Here is a 15,181-nt window from a genome sequence, read left to right as displayed (position 1 = left end):
TCTCCCAGGCTGAACACCCCAACTCTCTCAGCCTGTCTTCCCAGCAGAGCTGTTCCAGCCTCAGATAATTTCTATGACCTCCTCTGGACTAACAGGTCCATGTTTGTCCAATTTGTCACCCACCAGTGTCCCCAAGCCCTTTTTTCCAAGGCTGCTCTGAACTCATCCATCCCCCAGTTTGTAATGATACCAGGGGTTGCCCCAACCCAGGTACAGGAATCACAGACTGGTTGGGGTTGGAAGGGACCTCTGGAGATCATCTAGTCCAACCCGCCTGCTAACGCAGGATCACCAGAGCAGATCACACAGGGTTGCATCCAGGTGAGTTTGAATGTCTCCAGAGAAGGAGACTCCACAACCTCTCTGGGCAGCCTGTTTCAGGGCTCTGGCACCTCACAGGAAAGAAGTTTCTCCTCATGTTCAGATGGAACTTCCTGTGCTTCAGTCTGTGTCCGTTGCCCCTCATCCTGTTGTTGGGCACCACTGAAAAGAGTATGGTCCATCCTCTTGACACCCACCCTGGAGATATTTATCAGCATTGATAAGATCCCCTCTCAGCTTCTCTTCTCCAAGCTGAACAGACCCAGCTCTCTGTCTCTCCTCATAAGAAAGATGCTCCAGACCCCTCAGCATCTTTGTGTCCCTCCGCTGGACTCCCTCCAGTAATTCCTTGTCCTTCTTAAACTGGGGAGCCCAGAACTGGATACACAACTCCAGATGCAGCCTCACCAGGGCAGAGTAGAGGGGGAGGAACAACTTCCCTTGACCTGCTGGTCACACTTTTCCTAATGCACTCCAGGACCTTGGACTTGGCTTTGTTGAGCTTCATGAGGTTCACAGACAACTTGTCTCTGCTGGACTTGGGGACATAGGTTTCTGCATGCTAGGGTGCACGGGGCAGGAGACTTCTGGAACTAGTAGGAGAGCACCTTGGCCTCCTACCCCAACTACTACTCCTAATTTAAAGGCAAAAACAAAGCCTTATGGAGGCAGGGCCTCATTTGTAAGCAATTAATACACTTATTATTCTTATTTCATCCTCGTAACAAGGCTCTAACCTAAATAATTTATCCTACCAGGAGCCCTGCAGGGTAGGAAAGCACTTCTGTCACAAATGGAAGATCACAGCAGCCTTACAAGCCCAAGGACATGGAGCAGAGCTCCCTGTTCCCTGAACCACGGGCTCCTTATCCCTTTAACAGTTCACATCTTCAGCACACCACGGCACCAGAATACAAACCATTTCCCTCTGAACAACAATGACAGTTCAGGAGGCTTCATTTCTCCTTGTGTTGGACCTAAAATGTCCATTTTTAGGAACAAACCTAACTAGGACCACGTCATTCCTCATGATAACACCAAACCATATCCTCCCTAAAACCATCCCTCTGTTTGCTGGGTGTTCACATCCTCTGAAATACAGCACAAATAAAATCATAGAATCATTTTGGTTGGAAAAGACCTTAAGATCATCAAGTCCAACCATTAACCCACCCCTAGCACTAACCCATGTCCCTGAGAACCTCATCTCCGCATCTGTTCAACCCCTCCAGGGATGGTGACTCCACCACTGCCCTGGGCAGCCTGTTCCAATGCCTGACAGCTCTTTCTGGGAAGAAATTGTTCCCAAGATCCAACCTCAACTTCCCCTGGCGCAACTTGAGGCCATGAACAACCTTCATGGCAAACAGTTTATCATATGTATTAAAATGCCCACAAAAACCACACTTTTGGGGAGAATTTGGGGTTTTTATTGACCTTCTGGTCTTGGTTGTTTAATGGACACCCCTGTGCATATGGATGGGAACACATCTCACTACCGAGCACCTCCCCACTGCGGCTCTTCCCAATCCCTCCAGGATTTTTCCACTCTGGAGAAGCAGCATGCTGTTTGGGATGGAGAGAGGTACACTTTATTTACAGATGAAATGTCCTTCATGTGTAGGATCATAGAATCATCAAATCATTTTGGTTGGAAGAGACCCTCAAGATCATCAAGTCCAACCATAACCTAACTCTAGCACTAAACCATGTCCCTGAGAACCTCATCTAAACGCCTCTTAAACCCCTCCAGGGATGGTGACTCCACCACTTCCCTGGGCAGCCTGTTCCAATGCCTGACAACTCTTTCCAGGAAGAAAATTTTCCTAATATCCAATCTGAACCTTCCCTGGTGCAACTTGAGGCCATTTCCTCTTGTCCTATCACTTGCTACTTGGGAGAAGAGACCAACACCCTCCATGCTACAACCTCCTTTCAGGTAGTTGTAGAGAGCAATGTCTCCCCTCAGCCTCCTTTTCTCAAGGCTAAACAGCCCCAGTTCTCTCATACAACTTGTGCTTCCATAAACGGGAACCTTGGAGAACTCAAAAAGCTTCAGGGCACACACATTGAGACCATGAAAAAACAAAAAACAGTTGGCAGGAGACCTCTACTAACCTCTACCAACCTCATGCCTGATTGAACAAACAAGCTGCCCCAAATTTGCTCTTTTATGTCCCGGCTTTACACCCCAACACTAAAAAAGCTGCTTCAGCTGGATGCGCATCCCCAGCCCAGCCCTTTTCCCACCCCGTGCTGTTCCCTTAGCCCACCTGCAAGATGTGGGACTGTGTCTTCTCGCTCTCTCTGTCCCCCTCGGTTTTATCCATCAGCAGCCCCTGGACCTGGTACTCCAGGACGTAGCTGTCGATGAAACGCTCCAGCTCCTCAATTTCCTGAGAACGGCTGCTCCCCGTCTCCGAGGAGGCTGACACCACCGACGAGTTCTCCATCCCTTCAGGAGAGACACTGAGAACAGAGGGGGCCTGAGAAAGTAAAATTAAAAAAAAAAAAAAGTCAAGAAATTATTTCCCAGTATTTATAAAAAGGTTAAGAAAACAGCAGCCAAAGCTACTGTTATCATAGGTGGAATGCTTTTGCTGTACATCTAATAACATTTATCATAAACCTCAGTGGTCCATGTGTGTACAAACAAAAGTCACATTTCAGTAATATTCCAACATCTAAGGACAACACTGGACATTTTGCTTATCTTCCTTCTTCCTTCTTAAAACCCAAACTACTGAAAACCTTCAGACACATGCATAAGAGGTAAAAGAACCCTTAAAAAGCTGCATTTAAAGAGCCCAAGGCATTAACTTGTGCTGGATAAAGAGTGATAAGCTTGGGATGATGGACAAGGGTGTGAGGAAGAGGATGAGAATTGAAAATCTTGTCTAGGATGGCAGCGATAAATTATGATGCAGCAACGGTGCAGCTGTAAATGGTCCAGCGAGGTCTGCACATGGGGGAGAAAAAGAAAATCTATTTTCAAAACCTCTCTGTCTGCAGGAGAACAGTTCTAAAGAAGATTTACAGGCTTTATGATGTTATCCTCCTCCTTATTTCTCCATGGTTGAACGTCAATCACACCTTAAAGAAAATAAACCATCAGCTCATGTACCTGGGCATGTTTGCACATGAATTAAGCTTTGGATTCAGTGTTTTGTGGTAAAACTCATATTCCTTCTTCCCTGCGCTTGGGTGGGAGAAGACACAAGACCTCCCATCACATTGCAGGACACCAAGATTTCATCCTTCACCAGGAAAATTGTATTTACAGTCTGTTTTGAGACAAGTATAAAATTACCAAGCAAATTCCAAAGGGAAGGAGAAAAAAAAAAAAAAAACAAAAAAATCTGTTCCCAGCTCGTGTAATTTCCAGCTCCTGAACTATTTCTCATCTGTCATTTCTGAACAATTGTGGCTTCATCTGGAAACTGCCAAGAACAAGCAGTTCTGGCCTCAGGATTTCATCTGCTCAAGGATTTATTCCCAAATGTGCCCAGACTGTCAAAAAGGCTCATTATTTAGATCAATATCACACATTAGCTCCTGAACAAAAAATCATGTGGCATATTAAAAGGGAGAAAAAAAATATAGAGAAGAAATAAAAAAGAGGAGCCCCAGAGAGCATGGAGCCCTGGAGGAGGGCATGCTTCTCCCTTTTTTGTTAATTAGTGCCAATTAGCAAATGCAAAGCACTAATTATTAAACAAAAAGTGCTAAAGAAAGAGCTGGGAGAATAGGTGGTTGCAGTAAGTCCTGGACCATGTGAGGAAGGGGACAACTGATACAGGTGGATGAAGGATCTCAAGCATCTTCCATCCCTTGGGGCCAAACAACACAAATGTAAAGTCTTTTTTGCCTATTTTGCTTTTTTTTTTGAAGAAGAAGAAATCAAGGCCAGGGCACTTTTTGGGGTGCTCACCCTAAGCCCAAGGAGCATTTGAGGATTAAGCAACAGGATAGATGGTGGACTGGAAAGGAATAGGTTTGTCAGAAGTCACCAGGTCCATCAAACGACCACAAACCATCTATTTGAGATATTTATGGATCTCTAGTAGGAAACTTTAGAACCAAATCGCCTTGTGGTACCTTCACCTCTCTCTAAAGGAAACCAAAACTCTATTTTTAAGGGTGATGAGTTCCCACATCCACCTGAGATAGGATCATCATCGGACACAAGGATCTCTAGAGCAGACGTCCAAGCATGGACAACAAGTTGGTTGACATCCAACCCTCATAATAAGATAAAAAATGAACAAGTCATGGTCTGTAATCTTTATATGCTTAGTCGGTGTGAATCATGTAATGACACAGAGACTGGACAACCCATCTGTGCTGAGGCCACTGCCAATATGTCACCATCACCCAACCCAGGGCATCAAGAAAGAGGCTCAACAAGTAACATCTTGGCTTTGGGGCATCTCCTGGTAGCGACCAGCTCTGGGTTTTCTGAATTTGTCCTTTGAATTCCCTTTTCTGACCACACTCCTTTCCAATATCGGGGTTCATGGTTAGGACCACACGTGCCTGATGGCTACGCCAGCAAGGTGATGTCCAAACTTGATGTTGACACTGCTTTGGACAAGTGGTTGGAAGACTTCTCCAACCTGAATGGTTTTAGGATTCCATGAGATGATGTTCAAGCACTCATCGCTTAAAAAAGCCTCCTCTGCTCTCAGTTGACTTTCCATACTTCTTTCTGAGTAGTCTCATCCATTTTAGATGAGTCTCTCCCACTCATCATGCAACTGCCTTCTCCAATTCCACCAGCCTGCCCAGAGATGTCCCAAAGCTCAGATGAGGGTTGTTTCGGTCACCATCCTTTTTCAAGGCAAAGCTTTTTGAGCTGTTACCCATTGATTTCTGGGCTCTCCCTAATTCTACCATTGTGAGACACATGTGCTTGACCAACCAAAACCATCACAGGTTTACAGAGGCCTGTTTGCTGGGTCCTGCAAGCTGGTTCCTGGTTCAAGCACCCTGGTCCTTCAAGAGGAGCAGGTTTTAGAACACAAATGGTGGCTCATCATCCTTGGTAGGAGGCATCTTGGGAAGGGAAGCAGCCACCTAGATCCAGACCAAAGGTTTACTCCCCATACTAATGCTAAACCTTCTGTCATTTTCCAAAATTAACCCTCTCTGATGGGAAGGCAGCATGGGCTGGATGGTCTCCTGCTCTTCTTGGGTGTCGTGTGTGGTGTCTTCATGCCTGGAGAAGGTTTCCCATCTCACCTTGCCTTCAAAACATCTACAAACAAGAGGTTTTCCAAGAAAAAACCCAAAACTGAGCATCAAAGCGGTTATCTTCCTAAACTGAGCAAACACATGTTCTTGAGAGCTCTTCAGGGAGTAGTCAACCCTTGGATCTGTGATGGCACAGCATCTACCACCAAGGATTCCCAGACCACAGATACATTCCTTAATGAAAATTAATAGAGATCAACCTCAAATCTTTTTTTTTTTCTTTTTTTTTTTTTTTTCTGTTCCCTCCCCCCCCTGCTTCATCAAAACACAAAGTCTGTAACTCTTGGGGGTTTGAAAATCACCTTTCAAATGTTGCGTACGAAGCCCACGCCGTGCCCATTATTATGACCATAACACAAAGAATCAGTAGCAGAAAAAGCCGATAGATGTGCAAAGTGCTTATTACAACTTAATAAATATCAGCATTACTGTAATGTATAATTATTATTAAGAGTTGTTATGTTAAAGAGTGATCTAAATGGGGTTCTAGGAAGATTATACAGTTTATGGCAATTACACAGTTTTACCTTTAATCAGCAAATAAATTCAATAAGAATAAGCATTTTTAATGACATTTCTATGTTTATTCCCCTTCTCCCAAAGATGCTCCAGGCTTGTTGAACTTGTGGAGCCAAGTGGTGAGTCTGATACGTGAAGAGCAGCAATGGAGAAGGAATCCATTTGGGGCAAGATGAGTGGGAGGCAACAGCATAGGGGGACTTACAAACAAAACGATGGAAGAAAATATGAGCTCATGATGAGAAGAAGAGAGATATGTAGGAACAGAAATGTATTTCCATCAGCTCATTCAAGTCTGGGTGAGAGGACCCCATTCTTATGTCCTTCCCACAGGGAAGATGCTCCAACCATCTTCTCTCTATCACTCCAAGACAAAACTTCTCCAAAACCTGGACTGAGCAGCCCAGCCATGCCAGTGTGGGACCCACAACCATCCCAAGCAGGCAGAGACTCCAGCCACACACAAATATCATTCCCTGAAGTGAGGAACGGAGGCTTTCGGTCCAAAATATGCTGATCTGGCAACCTTGTCAGCAAGACTGCTGGTCCACAAAGTGATCTTCTTAAAATAGTTCTTGTTCCAACTCAGCAAGACAAACCAATGTCCTAACCTACCATTAAGCCAATGACTACACAACTCCTCACTCCCACCCAAGGTCCAACCTGCTCAGGCATCAGTAAAGGAAAAAAAATCAAGAGGTTGCTTTTGCCGTGTTTTCGTTTCCATTGGATGGATGCTGAAAGGCGAAAACACTTTCCCACACATGACAAGTTTCTTTGAAGGTTGTGGTCATCAAAGACAGGAGAACCACTCGAATATCAAAAGTTGGAAGTGGATTTAACTGACAACTACATTGCCAGGAGCTAACACTCAATGCTAACACTTAGGTAAGATAATTGGAAAAGATCTCTAAAATACAGAGTTCAGGCAGAAATGCAGCACTCAGCATCAGGTTTCTCCAATTTTAGACACCTATATAAAAATTCAGTGATCAAAAGGTCCAACACCCATCAAATTCCAATAAATGGCAAGCACCTAAGCCAATCTTTCCAACCACTTGGACTCCATCATTTAAATATGGGTTTAAATTACTCACTTAAGGCATCCCGGTTGGTAAACCCGCATCTCTTCCTTATTTATCCTCCAGATAAACACTGAAAAAGTTCCCATGCCAATCCTCCTATGCATTCCTCCGTAATTCTAACATAGGGCAGGAGGAACGCAGAGCAGCCTCTCTCTGCAGAAGATTTATTCCCCAGAAATAAAGGCTGTGACGGGCTCCAGAGCTACCCTGACAAATCCTTGTAAACATTTTTCTCACCATACAGGATTTATGATCCCGTGTTTTGCTAAGAACAAGAGATGCTTCCTATAAAAGGTGGCCGCAGCACAAATTCTTCACATACCGATGAGGCCACCTCCTTCTGTGGTGGGTCGTCCAGCGTCCCTCTCGCATTCGCTCTCCCCGGGGAGTTTATAACAAATACATTTGAAATACTGCTGTGATCCAGCAGGTTACTTCTGCTCTAAGACACTCAGGACATAAACTGAGAAGCACCTGAGCAGCCCACAGATTTATTTATTTGTGCCTGCATGATGGGATGATGGCAAAATCAAACCAAAAAGACCTCTAGGAGACCCAAGGAGAGGCTCCAGCCTGGTCCCATGAGGAACCATCATCAACTTTCACATCTCTTGTCCAGCCTCCAAAACCCACCCTATTGCTCTCTGCCCCCTCCAGTGAAGACCTGTTGGACATCATGTCCCACTGAGATGACATCTCCTTCTGCTTGGTGCCTTCTGGGGCTGTGCAGAGAGGAACAGAACATGGTCATAGAATCATAGAATCGTTTTGGTTGGATGTACCTTCAAAATCAACGAGTTCAACCATTAACCCAACTCTAGCACTAAACCATGGCCTTAAGAATCTCATCTCTATGTCTTTTAGACATCTCCAGGCATGGTGACTCCACCACTGCCCTGGGCAGCCTGGTCAAACCCTCCATCAAGCCAACGCTTTGGCAGCAGGAAAGGCAGAAGGACCTTTGACCATCTACATTTGGGGTTTGAACTCCTGCCAATCAGCATGGCCACTTCCCCGCATCTCCTTTTAATGAGCTCCTGCAGCAGCAATATTTTCTCTCTCCTAACCCAGCCGATTTCCAACAACAAGTAATTAGTGATGTGTCTTTCTAAAGCAGTGAATTAAAGGAGCGGTTTATTGCCAGCGGCCACTTTTTGTACCCAGAAAACTGTTTGAACAGTAACTACAGAAAAACTAAAGCAACTGAGATGAACCACAACTCCCCCCATCCACATATTACTGTGAGCACAGATGAAGCATCATGTCTACCATTTGGATTTGCTGCTCTATAACTGGTATTTTTCCAGATTCCAAACAATTCCAAGTGCAGAAATGTAAATTATTATATCCTGGATCTGACCCTTTTCTGATTAAAATGTAAACACCTTTGAAAAGTGACTGCTGCTGGATGTAGCCTTGGGCTTTTCAGATACTGATGCATCCACGGCTGGCTGAACATTTTATATATTTCATCGTGTTTCCAGTCCCAAGTCTGGTTTCTGGTGATGCAGAAAAGCACAAGTGACAGGACGGGAGCCCAACAGCTGCCACGTTGCGGTGCCGTCCATGAGCCTGACATGCCACAAAGCAGGTAAACGCCACTCTGCATTGAAACAGAGCCATTAAAATAGACACAAAAATAAATCAGGGAAGAAAAAAAAAATAGGAGAGAGCCAGGAGACAATCAAGTGCAAAAGGCCACAGAATCAGACCCAAACCAGCTGCCTTGACAAATTTACCCAGCAAGAAAGGGAGAGGAATAACCAGAAAGCCAGAAATCCCTCATTATCAGTCAATAATCAATAATCAGACAATAATTTGTTACGTAGCTTGCTTCACTGCTACAAGGATTTTTTTTGCGGTTGGGAGGTAGATTTGTTGTTTTTTTTTCTTTTTCAAAAAAACAAAAACCTCATCACCTTTAGAAACACAAATTCTTTCAGTGTGTCAAATCCGTGCATGAGGTTGTAGTAGTTTCCCAACAGATGGGCTTCCTCACCGGGGGGGGGAAGATGTTACCTTTGGTGTGTGATGCATGTTGCCAAGAAAAAGAAAGGAATAAATGAGAATACGACTAAGAAAACTACTGTCTCAACTTTAGGAGGTGCGTGGGGGTGGGTTTATGGCTTATCTGATGGATATCAGTCCCACAGGATGCCAGGGCAAAGGAGCATCACTCCGGCTGCAGAACAACAGTAGGCATGCTCCCCATCCCCTGATTTTTATATAAATTCAATATATGGAAATACATCAGCATTTTTAGAAATAAAACCTGAAACCGATCATAAAAAAACCTCTAACCATCAACCATCAAGAACAGGTTTTATAACCTATTTATATAGCAGCTGATACTACAAACTGTGACTTAAGTCAGCAGAATCCATTTTCGCATTCCCCTGCTTCTACTAAAAGCTAATGGCATGAGAACCGACGTTACATCTTATCCTCATTATTTTTCACCTTTCTGAAGGAAATGTCACCAAATAAAAATATGTGAAGAAACAGTAAAAAAAAAAAAAAAAAAAAAAAAAGCAGATTTCACACATACTCCACGATCTTCTCTTCGGAGCTGCCATGTTTCTCCTCCAAGAGCACATGGCATCGCACCGGCAGGCTGGATAGGACATAATGGTTGCAAAAATTATGCTAAAAGACAAGAATTAAGGATGTTCTCCTGCCAAAAGAGCTTGCACACATACACCACACAAACATGGGTGCCTCAGCATGATGCACACAGTGAATAGCAATCCTAAGGAAAAAAACACGTGGATTTTGACCGGTTCCTCTGCAATCCCAGGGGATGAGCCCTGATCCCATGAAAGCAACAGCCCACGTCCTCAGTAAAAGCATTAGAATAACCAGCTGATCCACACGCTTTGCAACCGCACAATTCAACCACAAGCTTGTGCCGTCGCATTCCACCTTTTGCAAATAACCAAAGGGAAAAACCATTCTCAGAAAGGTAATCTTTTCTTTCCAGGCACCCAGGCAATATAATGGGCACTTGGGCTATGAAAAGCCCCATAATGCTAAAAGACACAACCAACTTTGAGTTGAGATGTCAACCCACTGAAGTAATTCATCCTGCGAGTCGGAAGGGATGGGGTGGGAGCAGCATCCCCCGGTCAGCAGCAAGGCAAGCGCGCAGGGTGTTTAATCCCTGTTAAATCATGCCCATAGTTTGCTGACAAAGAACATTTTTGCACCCCTATGCTGACTTTTAGCAGCATTCAGAGGACAGAGCTGGGTCGCCAGCCAAAACGCTGGAGCTGCCACTCTGGACGGACGGAGGTTTTATGCGAGGAGGAGACAGCTGGTCCTCTCTTCATAGAATCATAGAATGGTATGGGTTGGAAGGCACCTTCAAAGCTCATCCAGTCCAACCCCTGCCATGAGCAGGGACATCTTCACCCAGATCAGGTTGCTCAGAGCCCCAGGAAGGGACATAGAACCATAAAATTATTTTGGTTGGAAGAGACCTTCAAGATCATCAAGTCCAACTGTTAACCCAGCCCTGGCACTAACCCATGTTCCCTAGAACCTCATCTCCGCATCTGTTCAACCCCTCCAGGGATGGTGACTACACCACTGCCCTGGGCAGCCTGTTCCAATGCCTGACAGCCCTTTCTGGGAAGAAATTGTTCCCAAGATCCAACCTCAACCTCCCCTGGTGCAACTTGAGGCCATTTCCTCTCGTTCTGTCGCTTGTTCATTGAGAGAAGCTATAAAACAAGATTAGCTCAGAAGGGTTTATATTTGTTGGTGACACCAAGCTGAGTGGTGCAATTGACATGTCTGAGGGATGGGATGCCATTCATAAGGACTTGGAGAAGCTTGAGAAGTGGGCCCGTGTTAACCTCATGAGGTTCAACAAGGCCAAGTGCAAGGTCCTGCACCTGGGCCAGGGCAACTCCCAGTATCAATCCAGGTGGATCCAGTGCCACCTCTGCCATGAGCAGGGACATCTTCACCCAGCTCAGGTTGCTCAGAACCCCATCCAGCCTGGCCTGGGATGTCTCCAGGGATGGGGCATCCACCACCTCTCTGGGCAACCTGGGCCAGGCTCTCACCGCCCTCAGGGGCAAAAACTCCTTCCATCCAGCCTGAATCTCCCTCCTTTCGTTTAAAACCATCGCCCCTTGTCCTATCGCAACAGGCCCTGCTCAAAAGTCTGCCCCCATCTTTCTTACAGGCCCCTTTTAAGTACAGAAAGGCCACAATAAGGTCTCCCTGGGGCTTCTCTTCTCCAGGCTGAACACCCCAACTCTCTCAGTCTGTCCTCTCAGCAGAGCTGTTCCAGCCTCAGATCATTTCTGTGGCTCCTCTGGCCCCTCTCCAGCAGATCCATGTCTGTCCTGTGCTGAGGACCCCAGAGCTGGATCAGCACTGCAGGGGGGTCTCACCAGAGTGGAGCAGAGGGGCAGAATCCCCTCCCTCCACCTGCTGCCCACGCTCCTTGTGATGTAGCCCAAGATAAAATTGGTTTCTGGGCTGCAAGCACACATTGCCAGCTCACGTCCAATCTTTTATCCACCAGTGTCTTCAAGTCCTTCTCTGCAGGGCTGCTCTCCATCCCTCCATCTCCAGCCTGTGCTGATACCAGGGGTTGCCCTGACCCAGGTGCATGACCTTGTACTTGGCCTTGTTGAACCCCATGAGGTTCACATAATGAAATCTCGCCTCCAGCCCCACCGATCGCTTCCCTTCATCATGGTTTTTCTCTCTTTTGGCAATGAAACTCTTCTGTGCGACAAGGTTGGGGACAGGAGAGCCACAGGTGCCTCCCATGTTCAAGGGCTTAGAAAGATGAAATGGGAATGAAGAAGCAAGATGTTTTTTGCAGCATCAGCCACCTCCTGTACCATCAGGAGTGGAAAAAAGCAAATTATCCCTGGGTTTCTGCTGCTCCAACCAAGCAGAACAATCCTTCCCAGCCACAAATCCGGTGTTTTGGAGCTTGAGTTATATGAGCAAAGCAAGGAGCAGATTTCAAGGAGAGATAATTCCCTCCGTCCCAAGGCTGGTTCACTCATAGATGATCTCTGAATTCTGCCTAACATGAGCTGCTCAACTGGAACTGGAAAGAAAAATCATCCTGTAAACCTCTTGCTACTTTGCAGAGGAAAAGGAAAATAACTTACCATGTCCCTCTCTGAGCTAGTTAAACTCATCTGAAAGACTCCATGCACAGATTAAGCATATTCAGAGATTTGCTGAATCTTTAATTACCTTCAGTGTTAAAAACCCCCACAAAAACTAAAATATCCCCACTCAGCAACACCCACAAACAAACAAAATTTCCAAAACCTGCCTCTGGATCCTGGACCTGAGCTCCTCCACCACATTCAAATTATCAAGTTATAAAATAAGCAGCAGATTGGCTTTTATTATACATCACAGACACCCCAGGAGCATCAGTCATGGACCTTATCAGTTGCCATACAAACAGCAGCCACGGCACCACCACCAATGAGATCTTCTAAATATTCTAGTAGAAAAAAACCAAGAATTTTGGAAACTGGCTTCTTCCAGATTGAAATATACCCATGTAAGAGCTTCAGCCACTTGCAAAGACAGGGAAAAAGCATCATCCCCCATGTCCTATGTACTTTTTGAACCTTCTGCTTCGGAAAGGATGGAGCCCAACACAGACCCCAGCAAGGCATCAAACCCGCACACATTTCACAGTATCACAGTATCACAGTATGTTTGGGATTGGAAGGGACCTCAAAAGATCATCTAGTCCAATCCCCCTGCTGGAGCAGGAACGCCTAGGTGAGGTCACACAGGAACATGTCCAGGCGGGTTTTGAATGTCTCCAGAGAAGGAGACTCCACAACCTCCCTGGGCAGCCTGTTCCAGTGCTCTGCTACCCTCACTGAGAAGAAGTTTTTTCTCAAATTTAAGCGGAACCTCTTGTGTTCCAGCTTGATCCCATTACCCCTTGTCCTATCATTGTTTGCCACCGAGAAGAGCCTGGCTCCATCCTCATGGCACTCACCCTTTATATATTTATAAACATTAATGAGGTCCCCCCTTAGTCTCCTCTTCTCCAAACTAAAGAGCCCCAGCTCCCTCAGCCTTTCTTCATAAGGGAGGTGCTCCACTCCCTTAATCATCTTGGTTGCCCTACGCTGGACCCTCTCCAGCAGTTCCCTGTCCTTCTTGAACTGAGGGGCCCAGAACTGGACACAATATTCCAGATGTGGTCTCACCAGGGCGGAGTAGAGGGGAAGGAGAACCTCTCTCGATCTACTAGCCACTCCCCTTCTAATACACCCCAGGATGCCATTGGCCTTCCTGGCCACAAGGGCACAGTGCTGGCTCATGGTCATCCTGTTGTCCACCAGGACCCCCAGGTCCCTTTCCCCTACACTGCTCTCTAATATGTAATTTCCCAACCTATACTGGAACCTGGGGTTGTTCCTGCCCAGATGCAGGATAGGTTTTTGACCCAGGACTGAGTTGATTACCAAAGCTTTCCCTTCACCTGGGGCTGCACACAGTATCCTCCTCAGGTCCAGCTCTGTGGACTGGATGTGGTCCAGACACAGCTTCCATCCAGCAAAGTCACTGTATTACGGAGAAGTGATTCTCATGCCAAACACAGGGACCATTTGAATTAAACCCAGCTCCCTGAGACCACTGTGGGCAAAGGGCATCATCTGAGACAGCTCTCACAGCTTGGCAAGATGCCTTTGCAGACTTTAAATCCATTTTTTCAGTCTACAATGATCTCCTGCATGTTCTCCCACATGGTTTCTCACAGAAATTAGGAGAGAAAATGCGATACCCAGCCAGGTTTTGCACTGGGCTGCCAGTAGTTGCCCTGGGAAGGGACATAGAATCATAGAATTATTTTGGTTGGAAAAGACCCTCAAGATCATAGAGTCCAACCATTAACCCAACCCTGTCACTAACCCATGTCCCTGAGAACCTCATCTCACGTCTGTTCAACCCCTCCAGGGATGGTGACTCCACCACTGCCCTGGGCAGCCTGTTCCAATGCCCGACAGCCCTTTCCAGGAAGAAATTGTTTCCATCTCCCCAAAAATCTTTTTTGGGCAACCCTACTCCCTGTTCAGTTAATCCTCCCTAAATCATAGCAAGTGAGGGGTGATAAGAAGCCAGTGACAGGAAGAAAACCAGCCTGACAAACCCCAGCAGGGTAAAGATGCTGCAAGAGTTTGCACAGCTCCATTTATCACCCAGGGAATCGCGGGGTTTGATTAATAAGAGGTAAATGAAGCAGTTCCAGTCAGCTGAGCCCTGGCAAGCAGGAGGATGACAGGGAGGTTTTCATTAATACAAAAAAAATGGAGAAACACGTCCTTCCAGGACACAATACCTGACCTATTTTGAGATGAACATGAGATCAAGAGAGCTTGGGGAGTGTCTTATTTACCTCCACCAGCAGCAATGACAGTCTAGATGAACTGGCCCAGAACAAAACAGCTGATGTTCAGCCATGGAATCCACCAACCCCATGTCCTCACATGCCCTGTTGTCAGCGTCCTTAACATCAGTCCCTTCTGCAAACCCCAGGTCTCAGATGTCTTGAGGAGCCCCAGTATCGCTGCTGGTGTACTGGGAACGAGAACCTCAAGTTGGTCCCAAAATGTCTTTGAGCTGCTCCTTGTGTCCAAGTGTTCCACCCATCGTGGACCACACTTGGGTCTAACCATCATGGACCCAAGTGACCAAGTGCTGTGCATGTGGTTGGGATGTATCGCTGGCTGCTCCACTGTGCCTTGCTTCCCTCTCTTGGAAAACACAAGAAGTCTTGTTAGGACTTAACTTAAACGCTTGGCTTTCCTGGTGTGGGGAGGAAGAAAGAGGTCTTGGAGCTTCCAGGTGCTACTGCAGGGAAGGCATCACGGATCTAGTAGGTCTTTGATGAACATCAGAAGTTTGGCCTTAGTTTTCAGACTGCCTGAGGGGTGATTGCATTGAGTAAATATCCAGCAGCTCAGGAAAAACAGGACAAGAAAGCACCAATAGAA

The 15,181-nt window shown here is 46.1% G+C and overlaps 1 protein-coding gene across 5 annotated transcripts in view; it reads right to left on the bottom strand.

Annotated features, from left to right (window-relative positions):
• Positions 1-15,181, bottom strand: part of LOC102088239 (CBP80/20-dependent translation initiation factor-like) — a 158,151-nt gene that overhangs the window by 130,034 nt on the left and 12,936 nt on the right. For all 5 annotated transcript variants that reach the window (XM_065044992.1, XM_065044993.1, XM_065044995.1 and 2 more), the window contains one exon: positions 2,595-2,807. In XM_065044992.1, coding sequence (XP_064901064.1) covers positions 2,595-2,774 — 180 coding nt within the window. In that variant the 5' untranslated portion in view covers positions 2,775-2,807. The remainder of the gene's footprint in view (positions 1-2,594; positions 2,808-15,181) is intronic.

Source organism: Columba livia, chromosome W (assembly GCF_036013475.1).
Source record: "Columba livia isolate bColLiv1 breed racing homer chromosome W, bColLiv1.pat.W.v2, whole genome shotgun sequence".
Lineage (NCBI taxonomy): Eukaryota > Metazoa > Chordata > Aves > Columbiformes > Columbidae > Columba > Columba livia.
The sequence above is the reverse complement of the archived record's forward strand: the minus strand, read 5'-3'. Positions and strand labels throughout refer to the sequence as shown.